The 20,362-nt window shown below is 43.7% G+C and overlaps 1 protein-coding gene across 27 annotated transcripts in view; it reads right to left on the minus strand.

Moving 5' to 3' along the window:
• Window positions 1–20,042, minus strand: part of ablim1a (actin binding LIM protein 1a) — a 46,085-nt gene extending 26,043 nt beyond the window's left edge. For 2 of the 27 annotated variants that reach the window (XM_047603089.1, XM_047603085.1), the window contains exon 1: window positions 13,463–14,002. In XM_047603089.1, the coding sequence (XP_047459045.1) occupies window positions 13,463–13,697 (235 nt within the window). In that variant the 5' untranslated portion in view covers window positions 13,698–14,002. Of the gene's footprint in view, window positions 1–8,742; window positions 9,027–13,462; window positions 14,013–15,585; window positions 16,046–19,499 lie in introns of those variants that run through there. The other 25 variants (XM_047603087.1, XM_047603084.1, XM_047603083.1 and 22 more) reach the window with 21 other exon arrangements.
• Window positions 20,043–20,362: the final 320 nt, after the last annotated feature.

The raw sequence follows: 20,362 nt of genomic DNA on the forward strand, positions 1-20,362 counted from the left end.
TCACTGGAGAAGGGGTGAAGGTACAGTCATCGTGATCTATCCTCTGGGGACCATGATGGCCGGTCCCAAGATATGAGACATGAACATGAGACATGAGGTCTTTGACCAGCTGATACTCAAGAGCAGGAGTGTAATAAAATTGAATCCAGGGGGAGGGTCATGGGCCAAAATGTTAATTTTGCAGTACATTAAGTTTTATATGGGTATATCTAGCGTGCATGTGCAAAATAAATCATCTATCTGGCTTCTTTAAATAAGAAAAAATAACTGAAGCACTCTGAACTATTTGAAGACAGACATGGAACATTAGTAGGCCTTGGGCCTATATCTTCAAATATAAAGACATTTAGTGGAATAAGCAAAGTGATATGCCATGCCATTAATCATACAGACTTAAGTAATACAACATACACTGCGACAGAATCACGCTTGGTAAAAACAAAATCGTTTTCCTCAACTGCCTATCACACTCAGCATGGATCCACTCGCTAGCTGCTGGTCTTCTTCACCTCACAGGATTTGAGCTGGCAGGAGCTCAACAGCGCCACCCTAGCATCACTATATCACAATGACATTCGCTGGCCAGGAGTGGAAGTGCACCAATAAATAATATTGAGTGAGAATAACAGAACAGACCCCGAGTGGTGACGGTGGGAAAAAAATTTATGCAGTGGGAAAAAGCGCTCCAGGGATTTATATTCATATTCAGAAAACTTTATCCGTCCCCAAAGAGCAACTTAAGGGACGCGTGAGCAGCAGGCAGGACGTGCAAAAACAAGACACTTTTAAAGAAACTAAAAATAGAACTATGTCATAAATGTTTTAAGCTTTCCAAACCGTCGAGGTAGGATGTAACATGACTGCATCAACAGAGTGGATACAGTGCAGACAGGGTGTAAGTGTAAACAGTTATTACAGTGAAGGTCTTTAGTAAACTAATGTTAATGTGAAGAATTTAAACGTCATTTTCTCAGTGTGACGTATTGTGCCAGACATCTTAATTATATAAGAAAAGAGAGGCTATTATCAGCTCTGCTTCATCTCAAGCAGCACCAGTTTTAGATCCGTGAGATGTAAGCCCCTCCCCAGTAAAAAAAAAAAAAAAGTTTAGGCGTCCCTGACATAGACTGACGTTGATTCCCAGCCACTGTACGGGACGTGAATACTGCTGCAGTGCCGCACTGCACACAGCTTAGCAGCTATCCGAAACCAGCAGATTATTTCACATTCGGGAGCTTTAACTAGCCGGGCAGCTTCTCTCTCTCTCTCTTTCTCTCATCCTCTTTCTGTCTCTCTTTTCAAACCAAGACGTACACACACACACACAAACATGCAAACACAGAGAAGACGCATTAAAAAAAAAAAAGGGATCTTTACTCTTTCTGCTCTGCATTGAATCATTAGTCTGCAAGGCTAAAATAAGACACCACCACAGCACAAAAATAGTATCAGGAACGATCAATGTGCTACAAGGGAGAGACATTACTCTGGATTATTGATGACTTCGCCTGGCTTGCATCCCACTTCTACAGTTGCAGTGACTTTCTGACGTCGAGGGGCAGTTTGACTGCAGTAAAATCTAATTAAAAAGAGAATTCAGTCTTTCTTATTCTTTTTAATGGGACAATCTGTTTTTCACCGCCGTGGATTGCTGAAATGTCCTGTGGTAATTCTCATATACGCAACTACAACAACAACATTAATCTGCTCATAATTTGGGACAGAGAGCTGTTGTGAGACAGCACAAAACTGTGGAATTAGACGACAGAGATGGAGAGAAGGTGGGTTATGAGGGGAGGATCTGTCTCCCTGGTGTCTCTGATGTGATTACACTCAGCAGGACAGTGACTCATCTCTGGGTGAAGCAGACTACTGTGACAGAGAACTGATCTCGGCGGCTCCGCGTGTGACATTGCACCTTCATGGAAAAACAGAGGCCATCTGGGTAAATGCACACTGTAAAAATATCCAATCTAACACGTAATTTTTAAGCATCTCACACACGCTGGGGCAACCGAAAGGTCAAATCCAGTTTATTAAAACTCCCTTATTTTCTTTAGCGTTGGCAGTCAACTCCATTAGCGTAGGCTACTTAGAAAGACCAGGGTTAAGAACACCGTGGAACAGTGTGTAGTCACAACTAGAAGCGTGTAAATACGGAGGGTCACAGCTAATACAGGGATTTGCCTTTTACATGTTGGCCAGTTAGGGCTGCAACTTTAGTGTTCACCTTCATTTTGTTTCCATCATCATTAAAATTGTTGGGAACACAGAGTTGCCATATTGTCACTGTGCAGAGCTGAACATGCAAGAATTACTTAGCTACATTAGCATTGAGCTGTAGTCAGTTAACTCGTGACATACTTACTCAAACAGTGTGTTTACTTTACAAACTGGCAAACATCAAAGTAATTTATTTATTACTTGCAGATGTACTTTTGTTACGTTGTTAAAGGTGCCATAAGGTGCGATAAGGGCTGAGCCTTATCAGCCTTATCATTGTAGAAACAGAAAACTGTTTTACTTTTGTGAAATCCGTCAATTTTTTTTTAAATTTTCATGGAGAAAATCAAGATTAATTCATTTAACAAATATGGTTCATTGCCCTTAAGTGCTAAACAACTATAAACTTGTATTTAGAGCATTAGAACGTAAGTGATGATTCAAGTACAGGTTAACATGCACATTACAACATTAGACAACATTAGGCCACTTTTTTGTGAGAACTAATAAAGGAGTTAAGTTTTTTAAAGACCACATTTGACCCTGATTTGACCTGAGATTGTTTCCTTGATCTTCTCTGATTGGCTGAATGAAAACCACATGGTTGTAAACCTCACCACCGAGAGGCAGACGGACGCAATTTAAAATGTGTGTTGAAGCGACCGCACATTGTACCTTGCCCCATAAAGGCTTACACAACTGCAGTAACTCTTTCTCTAAACTAAAGTAAGTTAGTCCTAACTTTTACATTTATGTTCCAAATTTAGGGATTAATAAATAAAATATTGTTGCAAAGTTGCATTTAACCTTGGTTCAGTTTGTGCTTGCAGTGAAATGGAGACAAAGTTCTTTAGTGAAATCATCATCATTTATAAATACACAGTATATGATGAGTAGGTGCACTCCTTCAAAAGAGGGCCCGGTTGTGCACTCTTATGTAGATAAACTACTTGGTTATGTTATTATAAGGTAGTCCAATCGGTTTGTAGGTAACTTGTGTTCATAGTATGAACACACTTGTGGTGTTGTGGTGTGATAGAAGTATGAACTTCATACTTCTATCACACCACAACACTCCGCCTGAAAACCACCCTCTCTGTCCAAGCTGAGCTTGGTTCATTTGTTCCCGAGCAATGTACAATTGCTGCATTCACACCAACCTAAACCCAACCAAACCTGAAGGACAAACGACAGCGGTTTTGGAACAACAACCTAGGTGTGAAAGCACTCAAATTGTAACTTGAGCTAAAACACAAAACATGGACCTTGAAATCAATTTTGGAGTTACTGGAAGTTGCATACCTATAGCCTATCCTGAAATCATTCACCAATTAAATCTCCAGTAAGTCAGAAAAAAAATGAGCTGTAAAAGTTCAAGCGTTTGCACATTACTTAAATTATTAAGAATTTCAGATTGTAATTCTCAAACTATTCTTTATTGTGCATTGTTGCAGCAATCACACCAGTTAAGGTGCAAGATTCATTCTATTTCACACTTTGGTTTGGTCTTCACCAAATCCTTTCAACTATTTTCAGCAACTGTTCACTAGCATGCTAAACTGCTAAGCTAGCAGTGTAAATAATAAAAGCTTTTTGTATGGGCCACTGAGTTAGTGACTGTTACACAATAAATTAGCCTTAAAGGCAAAGGTTTTGAGCTTCTGGTGTAGCCAGCGAATATCCAGATAAAGATATCAGTTATAAGGATCTGATTCATGTGTCATTGTTCACAGTCCGAGGAGCAACTTGAGATACGAGAATGATGAATGATGTCTTTAAGTGCACGGTTTACGCACAGTTACTAATTTAAACTGCTTTGTTTACCAAAGCATGCAACCAAAGGCAGTAATTGGTCAATGCCACCTGGACAATTTATTTGCAAATGAAAAAAACAGAAAGCTAACAATATGAACATCTTGGGCCTTGCTTGAATTCCTCACATTTGAAACAATGCATATAGTGTATATATGCTGGTGATGTCAGCTATTCCTCTCTGAGCCTGTTTGCAAATCTGACTCACTATTTTTAACATCTCAGAGTGTAGCGTTGTGAGCTGGGAGAGCCCCGCATGGAAAAGTCAACACTGCTGACGTCACAACAAGTTGACAGAAATCCAAGACAGATGTTTGCATCCCAAACACAGAGGATCTAAGGAGCTGAGGCTTGGATCGGGACTCTATGGTTGCCGTGTTTTTCCAGCTCAACTCCGCCATAAAATGCTGCGTTTTCCTGAGCAGTGGCTACACAGACGGGGCCAGACAATATGAAGCTGAGAAGGGTGCTTTACACGGGGTTCCATAAAAAAGTGAAGAAGCCGACATGAGAAGGGATGTTTAATCTGCTGAAAGGATTCAGATTGGACCATTAAAAAGATTAGTTTGGACACAAAATCCATAAGTGAGGTCTCTTTCAAATGTATGCAGTTATAATTCTGTACCCACAAAAGCATGACATCTTTTACTTCAATACCATTGATTTAAAGTAAATCCATTAGCGAGTCTTTAGGGGTTTTCTGGAGATAGCACCAAAATGGCGCTTGATTTGCCAGAATGTACATTATATAACACTATAAATAAGTAAGTATGGGGTTCGTGACGCGACCTCAGTACAGAGCAACTTACTGTGAAATATACAGTAGCGCAATTTTTCCGATTGCTGCTCACATTCCTCATTCTGGGCCGGATTTGTTGGCTGTGCTGACGGAGTGATCCGTCCCGCCTCAACACCGGAGGATAAAGTGACTGATATGAGCCTAAACACACAATGAGAGCACACACACACGCACACGTGCACACACACACACACACGGCCGTAACGACGGCGCTGAGGGAACAATAACCAGCAGAGCATCCCAAAGCCAGGGACAGAGAAAAAGGGGAGTGCTCTCTCCACCCCTACATTCAAACCACCCCCCTCTGCCCATTTAACAGAGCCTAGCTGCGTTGGCAATAATAAAAGCTGCAGATGATACTCAGGGGGGAAGTGAGAAAGGCCATCTTGAATCCCCCGAGGACAGATCTTTTCTGTAACACGTGCCCCGGCCTCGCTGGTAAGTAACAAAAGATTTGGGGCTGTATTGACAGAGAGTCCTGGATCTGCTGAGGAGGCTCCAGACTTTGTTTTTCTTCATTTCCTGCCATGAGCCCGTAGGAATGCATAGGAGAAGATTTGGAAAGGGTGGGGGGCAATTACAACAATAAATAAGAGATGAAAAGATCGAATTAAAGATTCAGCAGCACTTTACTTTACACTTTTTCCAATTGGACAGTTTCCAATAGAGCTTCCATTAAGGGACGTACAGTAACATGGGATTGAGTTTGTGAGACGAAATCAGAGGGACAAAGAGTCATCTACTGTCACTGTGTCCAATACTTTTGGCCTTTACTTCATAGTCCAGTTTGAATCTAGATATACATACACCCAAGGGGGTTTGACCAATGAATAACTTCAAAGAGCATAAAATATGCCCCCAGTGAAAATCCCAATTTGTGACAGGATGTGTGCGAGTTTGGGGGAAGGGTGTGCGGGGCTCTTCATCACCCAGACATAACGAGAAGCTCTTAACCCTCCCCTCCATGAATATGTATGGCGGCGTCCACCGCCTCCACGTCCCCTCTGCCCCGCCACCAGCACCCCCAAACAAAGGCACTTCAAACGCGGGGCACAAATTGCAGAGGGGAACCCTATCGGCCTCCACCAGGCCCCCCTCCCAACGCCGAATAACTAATCCCCGGGGACCTGAGCTTTGAATAATGATCTGCTCTCAATGCTCCAACGCCACAGCGCGCTTAGCGTTCGTTGTCGGCCAGGTACACAACAACAACAATAATTATAATAGCCTGATAAACAGAAAGAGAGACTTCCAGTTGAGGCGAGACAATGGTGGCTGCGCGGGCTGCACGAGTCTTTGTGTTTGCGGAGCCGGAGAAGGCCTTGGCTCTTTGCCTCCGAACAACACCCCATTAAGGCCACATGCTGCTGTGTCGTATTTCCTGTGATAATCAAAGTGATTTATGCCGGACAGGGAGGATGTTTGTGGACTGGCACAGTGTATAGCCGCAGCCAGTATTTCTCCCGTGCGACGCTCGTGCCGCTTTTGTTGTTTTAGGCTGTATATTTTAGGTCAGCGACTGTCTCTCCGCCGCCGACCACTTATCTCATCTGTATATTCTAGTCCTGCGTGCCAGCTGCACAAACAGCAGCGAGTGTCCATGAGAGCGCGCGCGTGTTGCATTGATGTCTGCGGAAAGGGTTTAGCTCCTCTTTCAGGGGGCAGACACTGGCAAGCTTCAGAGATGAGGCATCACTGCAGTTGTCTGCAGCACTCTGCGAAATCGCAGGAGGCAGCTATATTTTCTTTTGACTTTTATGCCTAAAAGAAAATGCTCAGATTGCGAAAGAGTTTGAGGAGTTGGCGCTTAATATGAGGGAGGTGACGTGTGCGCGGTGGCGATCGTCCAGAGCGCAGGTCCACAGAGCGTCTTACGCAATTTAAGCGCAGAGCAGGATGACAAATGAATTAAGCAGCCCCAAAAAATGTGCACAAAACAGAGAAGATGCCAGGAGACGCGAGCCAAGATCAGACTACATAAGGTACACATGGCCCAGATAAATTACAAACTATTTCAAGGGTATTCTTGGCTTTGAAAATAGGACAGCCGCCTGCAAGTGGACAAAACGCTAACACTGCAATCTCTTGATTATGATTCATCTCTCGGAGCATACAGAGTAATTTACTATTGGGTCAGCTGTGCTTCCGTATGGTACAGAGCCCACCTGGTCTCAGACAGTTTGCATTATGAGATCCCTGGAGATGCTCAAGGAAATTCTGGGTTGCATTCCCACATCTCTTCTTTTTAAAGGAATGAAAAAACTCGCCTCATGCCAACAACAAACCCCAAAGAGTTACCCAACGGGTTAAGGCCGCGGAAAATCTTCCGAGGAGGGGTTTGCGGGAGATGAACACGTGGCAGCGAGAGGTTGAGGGTGCTCCGCCAGCACGGGGGGGACTCGGCCTTTTCTTTGTGGCTGCTCGGATCCACATGAAGAGAGAGCTGGACTCCGCCTCCAGCCGCTGTCAGATACATAAACAAAACCTACGCACTCATAACCGTCAAAAACATCGTGTCTTTTTTCCTTTTTTTTTTTTGGGATAGAAATATTTTCAGGCTAAAAAAAAACAAAGCAAAAACACATCACCGTGCCCACACACACACTGCCCAAACTGTCTACACGGGCTGCGAGATTAACTCACAAAGCGTCCATTGAAACACAACTTGAGACACTGGGAATGAGCCTTTGAGTGTAATAATGTCATACTGTAATAGTGTGATTAATGACTTTTACGTTCATTTCCACTCCAGTTAACTAAGCGGAAAGGTGATGTAATACTAAGCTTTTTACATTATGAAGTCAGTTACAGACCCAGTGTCCAAGTTATGGGCTTACTGCAGGTACAATAATTACACGCTGAATTAATGCGCCTACTTTGAAACACTGAGTAATTTGAAACAGGAGATTTTCTTCATTGCATAAAAATTGTGGCGACGTTCCCGCTTGCCGTGAGTCACTGTCACTGACGAACAGTGGTCCACCTCGTGCCCCCCAGTAAAAACCACAGGGTATGTTAATATCTCCAAACGATGCCCACCCCACCTCCGGCTCCCCCTCCCACACAGCTGGGCGACCACACTTAACAGAGGCAAAAACAATCATCTTTTCCTTTTTTTTTCTGTCTTTTTTTTTCGTCCCTCCCTCCACCCCTTTCAACGGGACCCCATGAATGGGGACAACAGCTGACAACAATGGAGTGTACCTTTTAGATGGTTGCCACGGCAACGGCTGCAGACAGAGTGAGCGAGCGAGAGGGGAAGACGGAGAGTGCAGGTCCGTAGCTCTGCGCAGTGTGGCTCCCTACACTAGTGCTCCACTTTCCGTCCCCACGCGTTTCAGAATTTTTTTTTTATTTATTTTTTGTTTTTAAATTCAGCCTCCACACGAGGACGGGCTCTTTCACACCAAGATCACACTATGTCCCCCCCAGAAGGTTCTTCACCTCTGCTGTCACATTTGCTCCCGTGTGGCAAGCTTTGTGTGCCGATGTGCATTTACATAAAGCCTGACGCTGCCAAATTAAGCAGACTCCAGCCCAAGCAGCAGCAGCAGCAGCAGCAGCAGCAGCTAGGGAGTGATGAGAAGGGCGTAGCATGTTCCAAGTCTGCCACTGTGTCTCAAGTCTGACAGAATATGCTGTTGAAGGTGCACGTTCAGTCGTTCTTCTCCTTCCAAGCAACATGCATCCACATGGAGACATAAAAATAAAAGCATCCACGCTGCCATGATTATGTCAGTAAATCTAAAACACAAAATGACCAAGAATTCAGATCTGGTTCAGTCAGACACAGCAGCGCAAATTCAAATGGACATAACGCACACGGACTGCAGACGGTCTACAGCACGACAAGCAAAACAAATCCCACACAGACAAACACACACACACACTCACGACCGCTGGGATACCTTTTTCTTTGACCATGACCATTGGAATCCAGGTATATCTGCACCAGAAAACGCTCTGAGAGTCAGTCACCGGGAGCTGTTAGATCCTTTTCTTTTTACAAAAACAAAAAAAATTAAAAAAATCAGAGCGAAACAAAATGAGAAAGAGCCGAGACACCAGAGACGGAGAGAGGAGAGGGAGAGAGGTGTAGGCGCTGCTAAGCTCTCCTCCCAAAAACACAGCTACAGCGTGGGGTTTGCCTCCCGACTGGCTGTTTTCCTCCCATCCCTCTCCTCCTCCTCCTCCTCCTCTTCCCACTCCTCCCACCTCTTCCCCTCTCTCTCTCTCTCTCTCTCTCTCTCTCTCTCTCTCTCTCAGCCCCTCTGTTGTATCAGCCGCCTCCTCATTGCAGCAACCAGGTGGCGGCTACTGCTGCTGTGTGACCAAAATAAAATCCCAAAACAGAACCTCTTAAACACACACTCTAACGCAAGAACTCATTTAAACAAATGTTAGTCACACACTGTTAAAATAAAAACGACATATAATTCTGCCAACTAATTATGTCTTCAGATAACTTGATTTTCTTCTAAATAAGAACTTAAAATTTTGAGTTCTACACAGTAATACTTTGAATTGTAATTATATTTTAAGCAGGTAACTTTTCTTGTAAGATCCACCAATTAACCCAACGAACATGGAGAGAATCCAAGCAGACAGAGGGAGAATATGCAAACTCCACACAGAAAGGCCAAAGTTCGACTCAAACCCAGACATTCTCACAGTGTTAACCTCCACACCACTGTGCAACCCTGATACTAAAAGTCTAAAAGTAAAGAACGTGAGAGAGAGGGAGCACAGGGAAATACTGAAGTCACAGTGACTGTTCTTGTTTCATTTTAGTTTGACTTTTTTTTTTTTTTAAATGTGACAGATTTTCACTCAACTGGTTGAATGCAGATTCTCTTTAATTGCTCTGATTAAAGAGAAGTCTGATATTTGTCAGTTTTACATTTTTACATTTTTCATATTACATTCACACATGTCCCCTGTAAAAGTCATAATTTTTCTCATAAAAGTACTGGTATCAGTATTGGGATATTAGACTTACTACTTCGGACTGAAAAGAAAAATAGCGGTATCGCACATCCCTACTGGCGGGTTTGGCAAGTACACGAAGGAAACTGAGGAAAACTCCTCATGTTATGCAGCACACGCTCAGAGAGCTGCATCGAGCCACCACCAGGGGTCACACGCTCAAACTTAAACTAGTGAGTTTGGCAAATCTATATTATGTGGAGAGATCAACTTCAGATCAACTTCAACTTATCATATTCCCAAAAATGCTTTTTACTTCAGTGGATGTAAAGTAAATACTAGGGCAAACTAATTTATCGTTTTTTTTATGGTGAACGTGTAAACTCTGTCACTGACTTTCCTCTTCTGCTTTTTTTTTTATGTTGCAACACCTTTTCAACACATCAAGTCTGACTCAGTTTCTGTTCTGAACAGATATAAAAAAACCTATCTCAACAAAGACTCAAGGAATATAAACTTTTTTCCAGACCAGTAATTATCCAGATAAACTGAAAAGGTGGAGCGTTTTTTTAAATAAATGAGTGCATTTGACAAATACATTTGAAAATACAGAGCAGTAAAATGGTTAAAAAAAAACTAAAGCTACAAAGTAAAAGAATTTGTGATCTGACTGGGAGCTAGTTACTACATCTCCCGGTCATTCAAGTGGCAAAATTAGCAATTTAACGCATCAGAAAATGCTGTTTAAATGCATGAATGAGGCCTTTTGAGAATGACAGACAGCCGGGGTTATCGGCCAGATCCCATCAACGCTGTCGACCCGATCATCCTACGGGCTCACGCTGAGCGACGGCCTTACACGGTAATGATCTCATGGCTTTCCAACGCGAACATGCAACGCACGAGGACCGCACAAGAGGACGTGACGGACCATCGAGGGTCAAAGGTCAGACTTACCGTGATCTCAAGCATGAGCTTCGTATTAATATCTTCAGAGGATCCTCTGGAATCCAATTAGAGAGAGCACGGGAGACCACGTCCTGTGTCGGGGCCAGAGAGCACACCGACTCTTATATCATCTGCCACTTGAGCAAACATATGCAGCAAAAAAATCTTTTAGCGCTTCTCTCATAGAGATGTCGCAAAATAAACACGATTCCCATCTGCTGGGGAGATAAAAACATTCGCGACATGAACGATTTATGCAAATCTCTATAAAACGGAGGCAACATGATTCCCTGTTTTGTTCATTTTGGCGTTTGTGAAATCACATAGTGCTGTTACATAATGTGCAGATAAAGTTAGGTATTTGCTTGGGGTTGCATTAATTACATAGCAGGGGATCCATCCCCTGTTTTTTTTTTTTTTTTTTTTTTAGCCACATCAGTGAGTGCAGTAAAGAAAAGATGATCTTTCAGAAATAACGCGGCACACGCACAGCAGCAATTAAGAGACCAAACTGTCGCTGATCCATTCGTGCCTCCCTGTGTCTGAGGGGGAGGGCCAGGTTTTCATCAGCACCACCTCTGTAATTGCTGATGCAGGGAGCCCATTATGCATGCACAACGCATTCATCCACTGCAGTGGCAACTGTGCCACCTTCTGGATACCCAGCAACGTGCACAAGGGGCGTTTTCTTCTCATCAGCCGGTGGAGACGCGCCAGTGAGGCGAACGTTAAAAATAGTCAGCACGGACTTTCCTCCAGCACTCCACCCTCTTTTATTTCACAAAGAGAGGGGCGATGAGCGTATTAAGACCAAAACTTCAGAGCTGAGTAGCAGGATTAGATTTGAGTTCAAATGCAACACAAAGATATCCTGTTACTATAACGGACCCATTATCATCTCCCCTCTTTTAATAATCTGGCCTACGGGACAATTGGATCCACATAAGACTTGCCAAAAGGAATTCTTGTGCAGCAAAGCCTATTATCCCTGGATGAAGAGGTTCTACTGTATTTGGCTCACCTATGGATGATTCATGTCTGACTCTCCATTAACGGCCTGGTCAGTGAAATAATGCACATTAAGCACTGTAATCATACAGCGTGATCATTTCATAGATACGCAGACAGCTGCCCTAAAGAAGTAAAGCCGAGTAAAGCAGCATCGTAATACAAGAGGTCATGAGTAGCGTAAACCGCAGTTCTTTGTGTGGTCATGATGAACCAATTATCCCTGGGTTTAAAATTAGGATTGTGTGATGCCAGACAGCTACACACAAATACACACAAACGGACACACGAGGATGATGAGTTGAAGAAGTTTTAAATTCGCCAGAGCGAGAAAAGACAAATAAAGAGGATCAACTTCAACTCTTGTGGAGAATAGACAGACTTAAGTCTGTCACTAGATAATGACAAGAGCTCCCCCGTCGTGCTTCTATTTTAAAATGGGAGAGAACCTTTTGTACTGTAATCCCATTCAGCCAGGTTCACTGCTTCAAAGTGCACTTCATAAATGCTAGATTATCGCTCCTCTTTCTTTCGCAGCTACCCCCGAATACATGGAAATATGCTTTCACCGTGGCCAGATGGCATTCTTTCTGCCAACATTTCAATGATTTGCAAACATAAAAAATGTTTTAATCCACAACCCACAAGAAGCCTGGGTTGGTGACTTGTTTTCATGTTTCTTTGAGGTCTCAAAACACTTTATAATCCCTGGAAGCAGGAATATAGGAAATAATTAATAGAATTAATACAGAATTGTCTACAGTTTAGAAACAGAGGACACAGGATTTCAGCTTTTGTAAGAATGATGGTTTAACACTAGGCCACCAAAAAATAAACCAAAAAACCAATAGCACTGATAATAAAACCAAAAATGAAAGCAGCACATGCAACTTAATGTCCTTGTCACTGATTGATCTTAGCTGCCAGTGAAGAATTGAAATGTCCTACCATAAGCCTTGACCTCTGGGATCTTTGATCTCAGGTCAGTTCGCAGACAAACCTTCCTTGAACCTGGGTTATTTGTCAAACTCAGACTTAATCTCCAAAAATAGAAAGGGGGGGTTGAAAGTATTTACATCAAGCCGTGATGATTTTACGACTGTGTCTGGCATGCGGTCATGGATTTCTCGATTTGTATTTATGCCCATGTTGTAATCCTGATGTAAGCCGCCATGTCGCTTCTCCGTGTACCGGCAAAATGCAGCAGGTCTTTCCTTTGCATACGGGTCTGCATTATATAAGAGGACAGTAATTAATTTTTTTTTTCTGACGTTTCCAGAAAGACTTTTTTGGAGTTGCGGTTGCGTAACTCGTACACAACAGCTCTCGCACATGCACACACAGGGCAGATGTGAAAAGCCTCAAGAGGTGTAATCATTCCCAGTCATCCAATTAAAATTAAGTAATTGTTGAGCAACAACTAATCGATTCACTTTTACTCACAAACTGAATGCGAAGCGGAGGAGTCTGACCGAAACAAACCACAGAGAACCACAGAGAAGATGGAACGAATCGTATAAAATGTACTTTCAATTAGAAGTGTTAAAGTAGGACTGTGAACATGCAAAAAAAGCAATTTTTGGTATTTTACTGGGCTGTTATTTATTGCTCATTGATTAAGCAATGATCATTAGAGTTGGCTGCTGTTACGGTTTCAAGTCAGCCACAAATAGGATGAAAAGCAGCAACGAGAGGTGGGTGAATAAATGCTTCCAAGAAAGAAATGTGTCTTTTCTCCTCCCCTACCTGTAGCGACATCATTCAGCCTCTCACTTAGATAGTAGTCATTCGGGTTGACGTTTGGGAGCTGCTCCATGTACTGCTTAGGAATGAGGTACAAGACTTCAGCCACGTGCCCGTCCTCGATGATGGACATACGCTTGACCGAGGTCCTGCGTTTCACCCGGACGCGGTCCACGCCTTGGCTGCGGCTGGAGCTGCACAGCTTGCCCAGGCTGTTGAGGTTGGGCAGGGTGGGCATGGCGCCTTGTTCCCCTTCGACTGTCCCGCAAATCAGGGTGAGATGCTGCTGGTAGACGTTGGCCAGAGTGGGGCTCAGACTCGCTCTGAGATCAGAACATGTTTTCCCATCAAGGATGAACCAGAGCTGGATGGGTAAATTCACAGCAGCTCATTGTCAAATCTTGTTGATATCCTGGGAGTCCTCCAGCTGAAGCTCCTCTCCTCAGGGTCCATTCACCTGTTACTTCAGATTAAGTGCAACAGACGCAAGAAGAAGATGTTCACCTCGAGGTGAAGATGCCAAGCAGGAGTCAGCACCTATGACAAAGCACTCTGCTGCAGGTAGAGCAGAGTGGGAGTGGGGAAAGGAGCTTACACTATGAGAGTCTTCAGCCCAACCAGCCTGGTGCCTTAAGCAGCTTAGGGCTGACGTCGAGTCTATGATTATCTTCTGGGTGGGGTTGGATTTGGTCTACGTCAAGTTTGCCCATTGTACGGTGGGAGTCTCAACACCGTGTGTGTCCCAATCACTTTTACTTTCTCGCATCTGCCAAACAAAGAGCTGAAATCCTGCCAGAACTTTCCCAAAGGCTAATACGCTGTGTCCGCTGTTGTGCATTCAACATTAAATTATGACATTAAATAGCGAGATGTGTGGGTGGGGGTGGGGGGTGGTTTGTTCTGCGTGATTGCATCAAGGTGGGTTCACTTCAAATGTTAGATGGCTCAGCATAAAGCATTACAGGGATCAAAGGCATACTTTCAGGATGGATTGCCTTGGAAGTCTGCCAGCCCTTTGCAAGGTCAAAAACCTGGAAGGTCATTTCAGCAAAACAATGCACAAGCCAACGGTTAATCATCAGCAGGATCATTCCACTTTAATACTATATGCGCGCCGGAGCTGTACCACCGCCGAAGGTTATCCGTTAGACGATGAAAGTGTCGGGTACAGCAACAGGATTTTAGAAGATGTAACTCGCTAAGAAGACATGTTCTGAGTTTTTAATCTCCCAAGCGTCTAATGTCGAGGCGGATTTGTTTCTGCGAAGACTTTCCGAATATTTCCACATTTTTACAAGCCTTCTATTCTGAGCCAAATCTGCATTCATGTTCACTGGATACGTCACTTCTTGAAGAAGGAACAGGTAAGACTGGCGGGAGGCGAATACGTACCCAGTGAAGAGGCAAACTCCAAAAATAAAAGATGAGCCCCCGATATGTTTTCCACCAAAAGAAAACCATCTGTTTTATGCTTTGACAAGCAAATCGGTTTCTTTCACGAAAAGAAAGAAATCCGGGTGACATTATGAAGAGCACAGCGGACAGTGACAAAGCATAAAACATCCTTTTAGTCCGGAAATGTCGGCTTGGTTTGGCCTGCGCTTCAAATTTAATGAATTTCCTCTTTGCTTTGTGAGAGTACACACACAAACACACCCACGCACACACTCACACACACGTAGCTAGACTCAGGCTGGCAGAGTTTACTATTACTTACATCAGTACAGTACTTAACTAATTTGACCTAATTTAGGTTCCTCTTTCAAACACACCTTCATTCAGAAAGCCGAGGCTTCGTTCCAAGGAACGGATTTAGTGTGGTGGTGAGGCAAGAAGCGAGAAGACGTACAATCTTACACCCACGCATGCAGAGACACATGCACCTGGGAGTAGCTGAGGACATGGCACTGTGCTGCAGCAGGAACTGCCCTCCAGTTGTCATCGCCTCTGTGGCAGCTTTCGCCACGGCTACCCACACACTCGCTAAAAACCAAACACATCCATGCTCAGAAAACTGCTGCGTCTGCACAATGAAATATCAGCACTGCACATAGAAAAACATGACTACACAAAACACCCCTCCCCCCCCCCCCGCAATTCAGCTTGTTTTTCCCCTCTTGTCTTACCATCTAGTCCGAAGCAGGAGGTTATTTTTTGGGCGTAGTTGCAGAGCCCATCGTAGCCAGGCTGCTGCCTCACTGTATTCCTCTCCCCCATCTCTACACACTCCCATACACACACCGTCCCGTCCGGCACTGCTTTCACTCCCTCCACTGCTCATCAATTATTCAGACTTTTGCCAGGACACATGCATGCGCGCGCACACCCGACCCTCGTATTCGCACACACACAGAATGTAAACACACACACACACAGGGAGGGAAAACTGCTGAGGCAGAGGGTCGTGATGTTGCAGCACGAGCAGCCCTCTCCACTGGTCGGATGAGGAGGAGGCATCAGATTGGGTTACTGCAGAATGGAGCCTTGCCTCTTTTTTTTTTATTTTTTTTTTTTATCCACCATTGATCATCCAGATTACACTGCAGTGTAACAGGTACGGTGCGCAGGATGTGCTAATTCTCCTCCAGGAAAGGGCGGGGCAGAGCAGGAAGTCGGAGGAGGGCAAAATTGGGAGATGTACCAGGTATCAGGGGGCGGACTTTGTTTGTTGTTGGTCGCTTAAAGCAAACCAGACACCCAAATGCAATTATTACTTTCAGATCTGATTAGTAGACGAAAGAATAGCAGTTTAATCTTTTGAAGATGGGGGTGAAGCAGGGAATCGTGGCAAACACAGTAATGTCGTCCCATCTATTTCCTTTAGGCTGAAAACATTCTTTCATTTACGAATTAAAATAAGAATAATGGTTGTTTCTTTTTTGGATGCAAATCTCGTGGTGAACTCTTTGCTTTTTTGTTTTTGATTGAAAACGTCATTAGTAAGAGAACATAAACCATATTTTACATACAATTACGCATTGCCTTTAAAGAGGTCCATAAAATTGCGTATGATATATGGCACGCCAACTTCTTACGCGACTGCTTAGGATTAGAATAAAACTAAATGAACAGCACACACCCACTTATCACAGAGCTGTGTGGTCCACCTTGATGTTTTAAGATTCTGCAACGGAGCAGATATGAGTGGCTTAACGGGCCGGAATGAGCAATTCACCCACGTATGATTGACCACCCGGAACAATAAAGAACCTAAACAGACAGTATATAAAAATGCATTAAGAGATTATCCTCCATAATAAAACTGTGCTTTTTTTTTTTTTAGTTTTCCTAGAAAATGTGGAGGAGGAATGTGATGACACTATTCCCCTAATGTCATAACTGAGGTAACCTTAGACGATGCACTTAAGCCATTGTTGGCCATCAACAGCTGACTCACAGGTGTAAGTGAGAGGAATAACGCTTTTATGAAAAATAAACAAATAAAAATCATGCTAAGATATCAAACAGAAATGAAAACAGCACAGGAAATGACGATGGGACTGGGAAGACGGGGCAGCTTGCCTGCCGGGGTGCATTATATGGTGGGGTGAGTAATGGAAAGACATCACTAGCAAGGTAAAAGCTGATGGCCATGTGCTGATAACTGAGGATGGAGGGGGGGCGACTGCAAGACTGAGAGCACGGTAATGGCTGATGCTCGCTGGACAAGTGAGGCAGTGTGCATCACATATGCACGGGGGGGAGCAGAGTAATGGGAGATTTTTTTTCTCCCTCCTATTGAACGGAAATCAATCATCTGCCATGTTTTAGTCCTTGCCTTTACTTTCATGCTACTGTAAAATATTTACAATGACCCCAGCAGAGGTCAAAAGCATGGGCTGAGCAACCCATTAACCCATTATATTATTATATATTAAAACCTTTAACATAAATCTTCAGTGGTATTGTTCATTGACGTTTAATATTTTACATCAAGGGTCTTCAACATTTTTCAGGCCAAGGACCCCAGACTGATGGAGAGATTAAGTAGGGACCCCCTACCTACTATATGTGTTCTGTATTAAACTTAAGTTTTAACTTTAAACATAGATAAATGTAGTAGGGACAGTGAATCACCGAGCCATTTTGGTCTCAAGTGGTTGGGTGACGGGAGCGAGCAGCACTGTTAGCTTCTCTTTTTTACCTGGAGACTAAATAGACTCTTGGCCAATTGCAGAGAACCTGACAGAGTCCGGGCTCCATTTCACCCTTTACTAAAATATGTTGGATTCATGTTAATGTGTATTAAAAGAAATTTAAATTTGTGATGGAAAATTGTGGGGGAAAAATTAAAAATAAATGTATATAAAAAATGTCTATACAACCAAAGACTTCGCGACCAATCCTTTTGCGGTTTGCAGTTGACATTGTCAAGTGATTTATTGATTATTTACTCAATTAATCTATAAGGTGCCAGGAGATACTCAACAGAGAAGTGGTCAATCATCGCGTTCACAAGAGACGACTGGAAGTGCAGAAGCTTTTGTCTTGAACAATGACTTAGATGATGATTAATCTTTCACCAAAGGAGTCGCGGATTCATTTTTCTGTCAATCAACGACACAGTCTGACATTCAAAACGTGGCGGACTCTGATGAGGCGCAGCATGTTGACAAGTGGAGCGCTTCTCTGCAAATCACAGGAGGAAAATCCACATGCCGAAACCTATCAGCGACGACCGTGAATATATTTGTCGCACGTCTTGATACGTGATATGCATCGCTCTGTGCAATCAGCGGGTCACCTGGATGTGACATTCCTCTGTAAACAGTCATGTTTGTGTCAATGCATCTGATTCATCAGCAACAATAAATGAATAACCTCACATTACTCCGCACAAGACAGAGATAATTGGCACCTCGCTGCCGTACAACCTTAGGGTGCAGGGTGATTGCTTCTCATGAATAATGATTGGCTGCTTGCAGGGGTTTAAGTGCGCTAATCAGATCTATGTACCACTGGGGGGCTCTGAGCTGCATCGATCTCCTCACCAGCAGCCATGGAGGACAGACAGAGCAGGCCACATCAGTAACGGTGAGGTTCAAAGCCATCTTGCTGTACAAAATCAGCCATTCACACCCTGGAGGACAGTGGTGTACTGTGCAGTGAGCTTCTTTCTTAAAGGTTTCTTTATAGAGGAACAAAAAATATCAGAGGTTTCATGACAAATCCAACTGCAGATTTAATGGATTAACCTCAAGGTTGCCTCAGTACTGCATCCAGCTCTCAACCAGGCACTCAGTCCATCTGATCACACCTACAGCAGGAGCAGCTGGAGGCTCTGTCCGCCACAGCACATGGTCACTGGACACAAAATCCAAGACTGCACAAAAAGCCCACCAGATGGGAGCAAACATAATCCACCTGCATGCACCGTCTGCAGGTATGTCACCTTATTTATTCCGAAGCGAAAGAAAAAAATATATCAATCCAGCAAAAAAAAAAAAAAAAACGTGGCAGCTCGTTCCATCTTGCATTTCTGCTCCAGTTTCCACCGGTTTTTGTCACCTCGCCTCAACAGTTAATCACTTGACGGAGGTCCTCCGCCAACGGTGTGCAGCTTTTAACTAATTACATGCACACTCCCTGTTTAAAGGTGGCAACAAAAAGAAGCATAATCAGAGGAGAGAGGAGAGAGCGTCATCACCATCATCATCACAGCTGGGATTTTTATTTTCTTCCAAAGGTCTATTTTTAGGTTGCTCAGAGTTCATGCTGTCCACATCAACAGAATAAGTTGCAGGCTGTCTTTAAAGAAAGAAAGAAAGAAAGAAAGAAAGAAAGAAAGAAAGAAAGAAAGGGTTGCAGCAGCAGTGGAGAAAGCTGTAGTTTCAGCTATGCACCGGTGTAACCTACTTAGAATATCAGTGGCATTATCTCAGCCCAATCCTTCCGAAAGACGACGGTGAGGGGCTCTCTTCTCCAGTCTCACCCAGCCTTGAACCAAGACCCCCACCCCCTCCTTCTCTCCCCCCTCCAAAAAATGTAGAGACTTTCTTTTCCCTCCGTTATGAAGGCTTCTGCGGCAAAAGATACTCACCTCTAGCAGACATGCCCGGTAGGTAGACACTCTTCTCTCTTCTTTGGCGAGATTCGCAGCCCCGGTGCGGCTTTGAGGAAGGCGATGGGAAGCCTGCTATTATCTAGTTTGGGCTGTCATTTGATGGGATTTCAACGCAGGGACACGTACAGCCCGCGATTTGGTAGACTGGACCGGAATGCGCGATGGAGAGAGCACTTCTTTCCAGCGACAGGGCGTGTCCTGGAACAGGCAGCATCCTTCTTATTTTCCAACAAGTTCATGTCCATATTTGAACACGATATGGCGAAATTATAAATGAAATCATTCTTGAAATTCCTTCCCCGCAGCTGCTATAGGGTCCCCCGCAAACGTTAAAGCGGGGCAGTCTACTTTTTTTTTTCCTGTTCTCCGCCTGGGATGACTCTGCTGTTCTGCACAGGGTAGTTGGGCTAAATCATAAAGTTGACACTCCGGAGCAATTGTTTTTCCTTGTTTTTGTGTGTCGGGGTTTCATTTAAGAAACACTTCCTCGTGGGGATTCTTTAAATTCGCCCTAAAAAGCACGCGACTTTCTTTTTTTATTTTTTTAGCAAACAGTCTCAGCCAGTGGTGAGGAAATACCGCAATTTCAGAGAAATGGCCCAAATCAGTGCATTATGAGCGAGGATATAATCCGTTCATTTTACAGCTGACTGAAGCTCAAACCAAAAATTTCTGGATCATTAAAGTGGATTTGCTAAATTGATTATTCCAGAGTGAATATTGACCGTCGCCCCTCATTGAATGTATTGGTTGCTGCCTCCATTTGTTTGCATGCGTTGACCGTACAGAATAATTAAAAAAAAAGGCCATTGTCCCGTGGTATTCCTGCGCCCCCTGCC

The sequence above is a fragment of the Mugil cephalus genome, chromosome 13 (assembly GCF_022458985.1).
Source record: "Mugil cephalus isolate CIBA_MC_2020 chromosome 13, CIBA_Mcephalus_1.1, whole genome shotgun sequence".
Taxonomy (NCBI): Eukaryota; Metazoa; Chordata; class Actinopteri; order Mugiliformes; family Mugilidae; genus Mugil; species Mugil cephalus.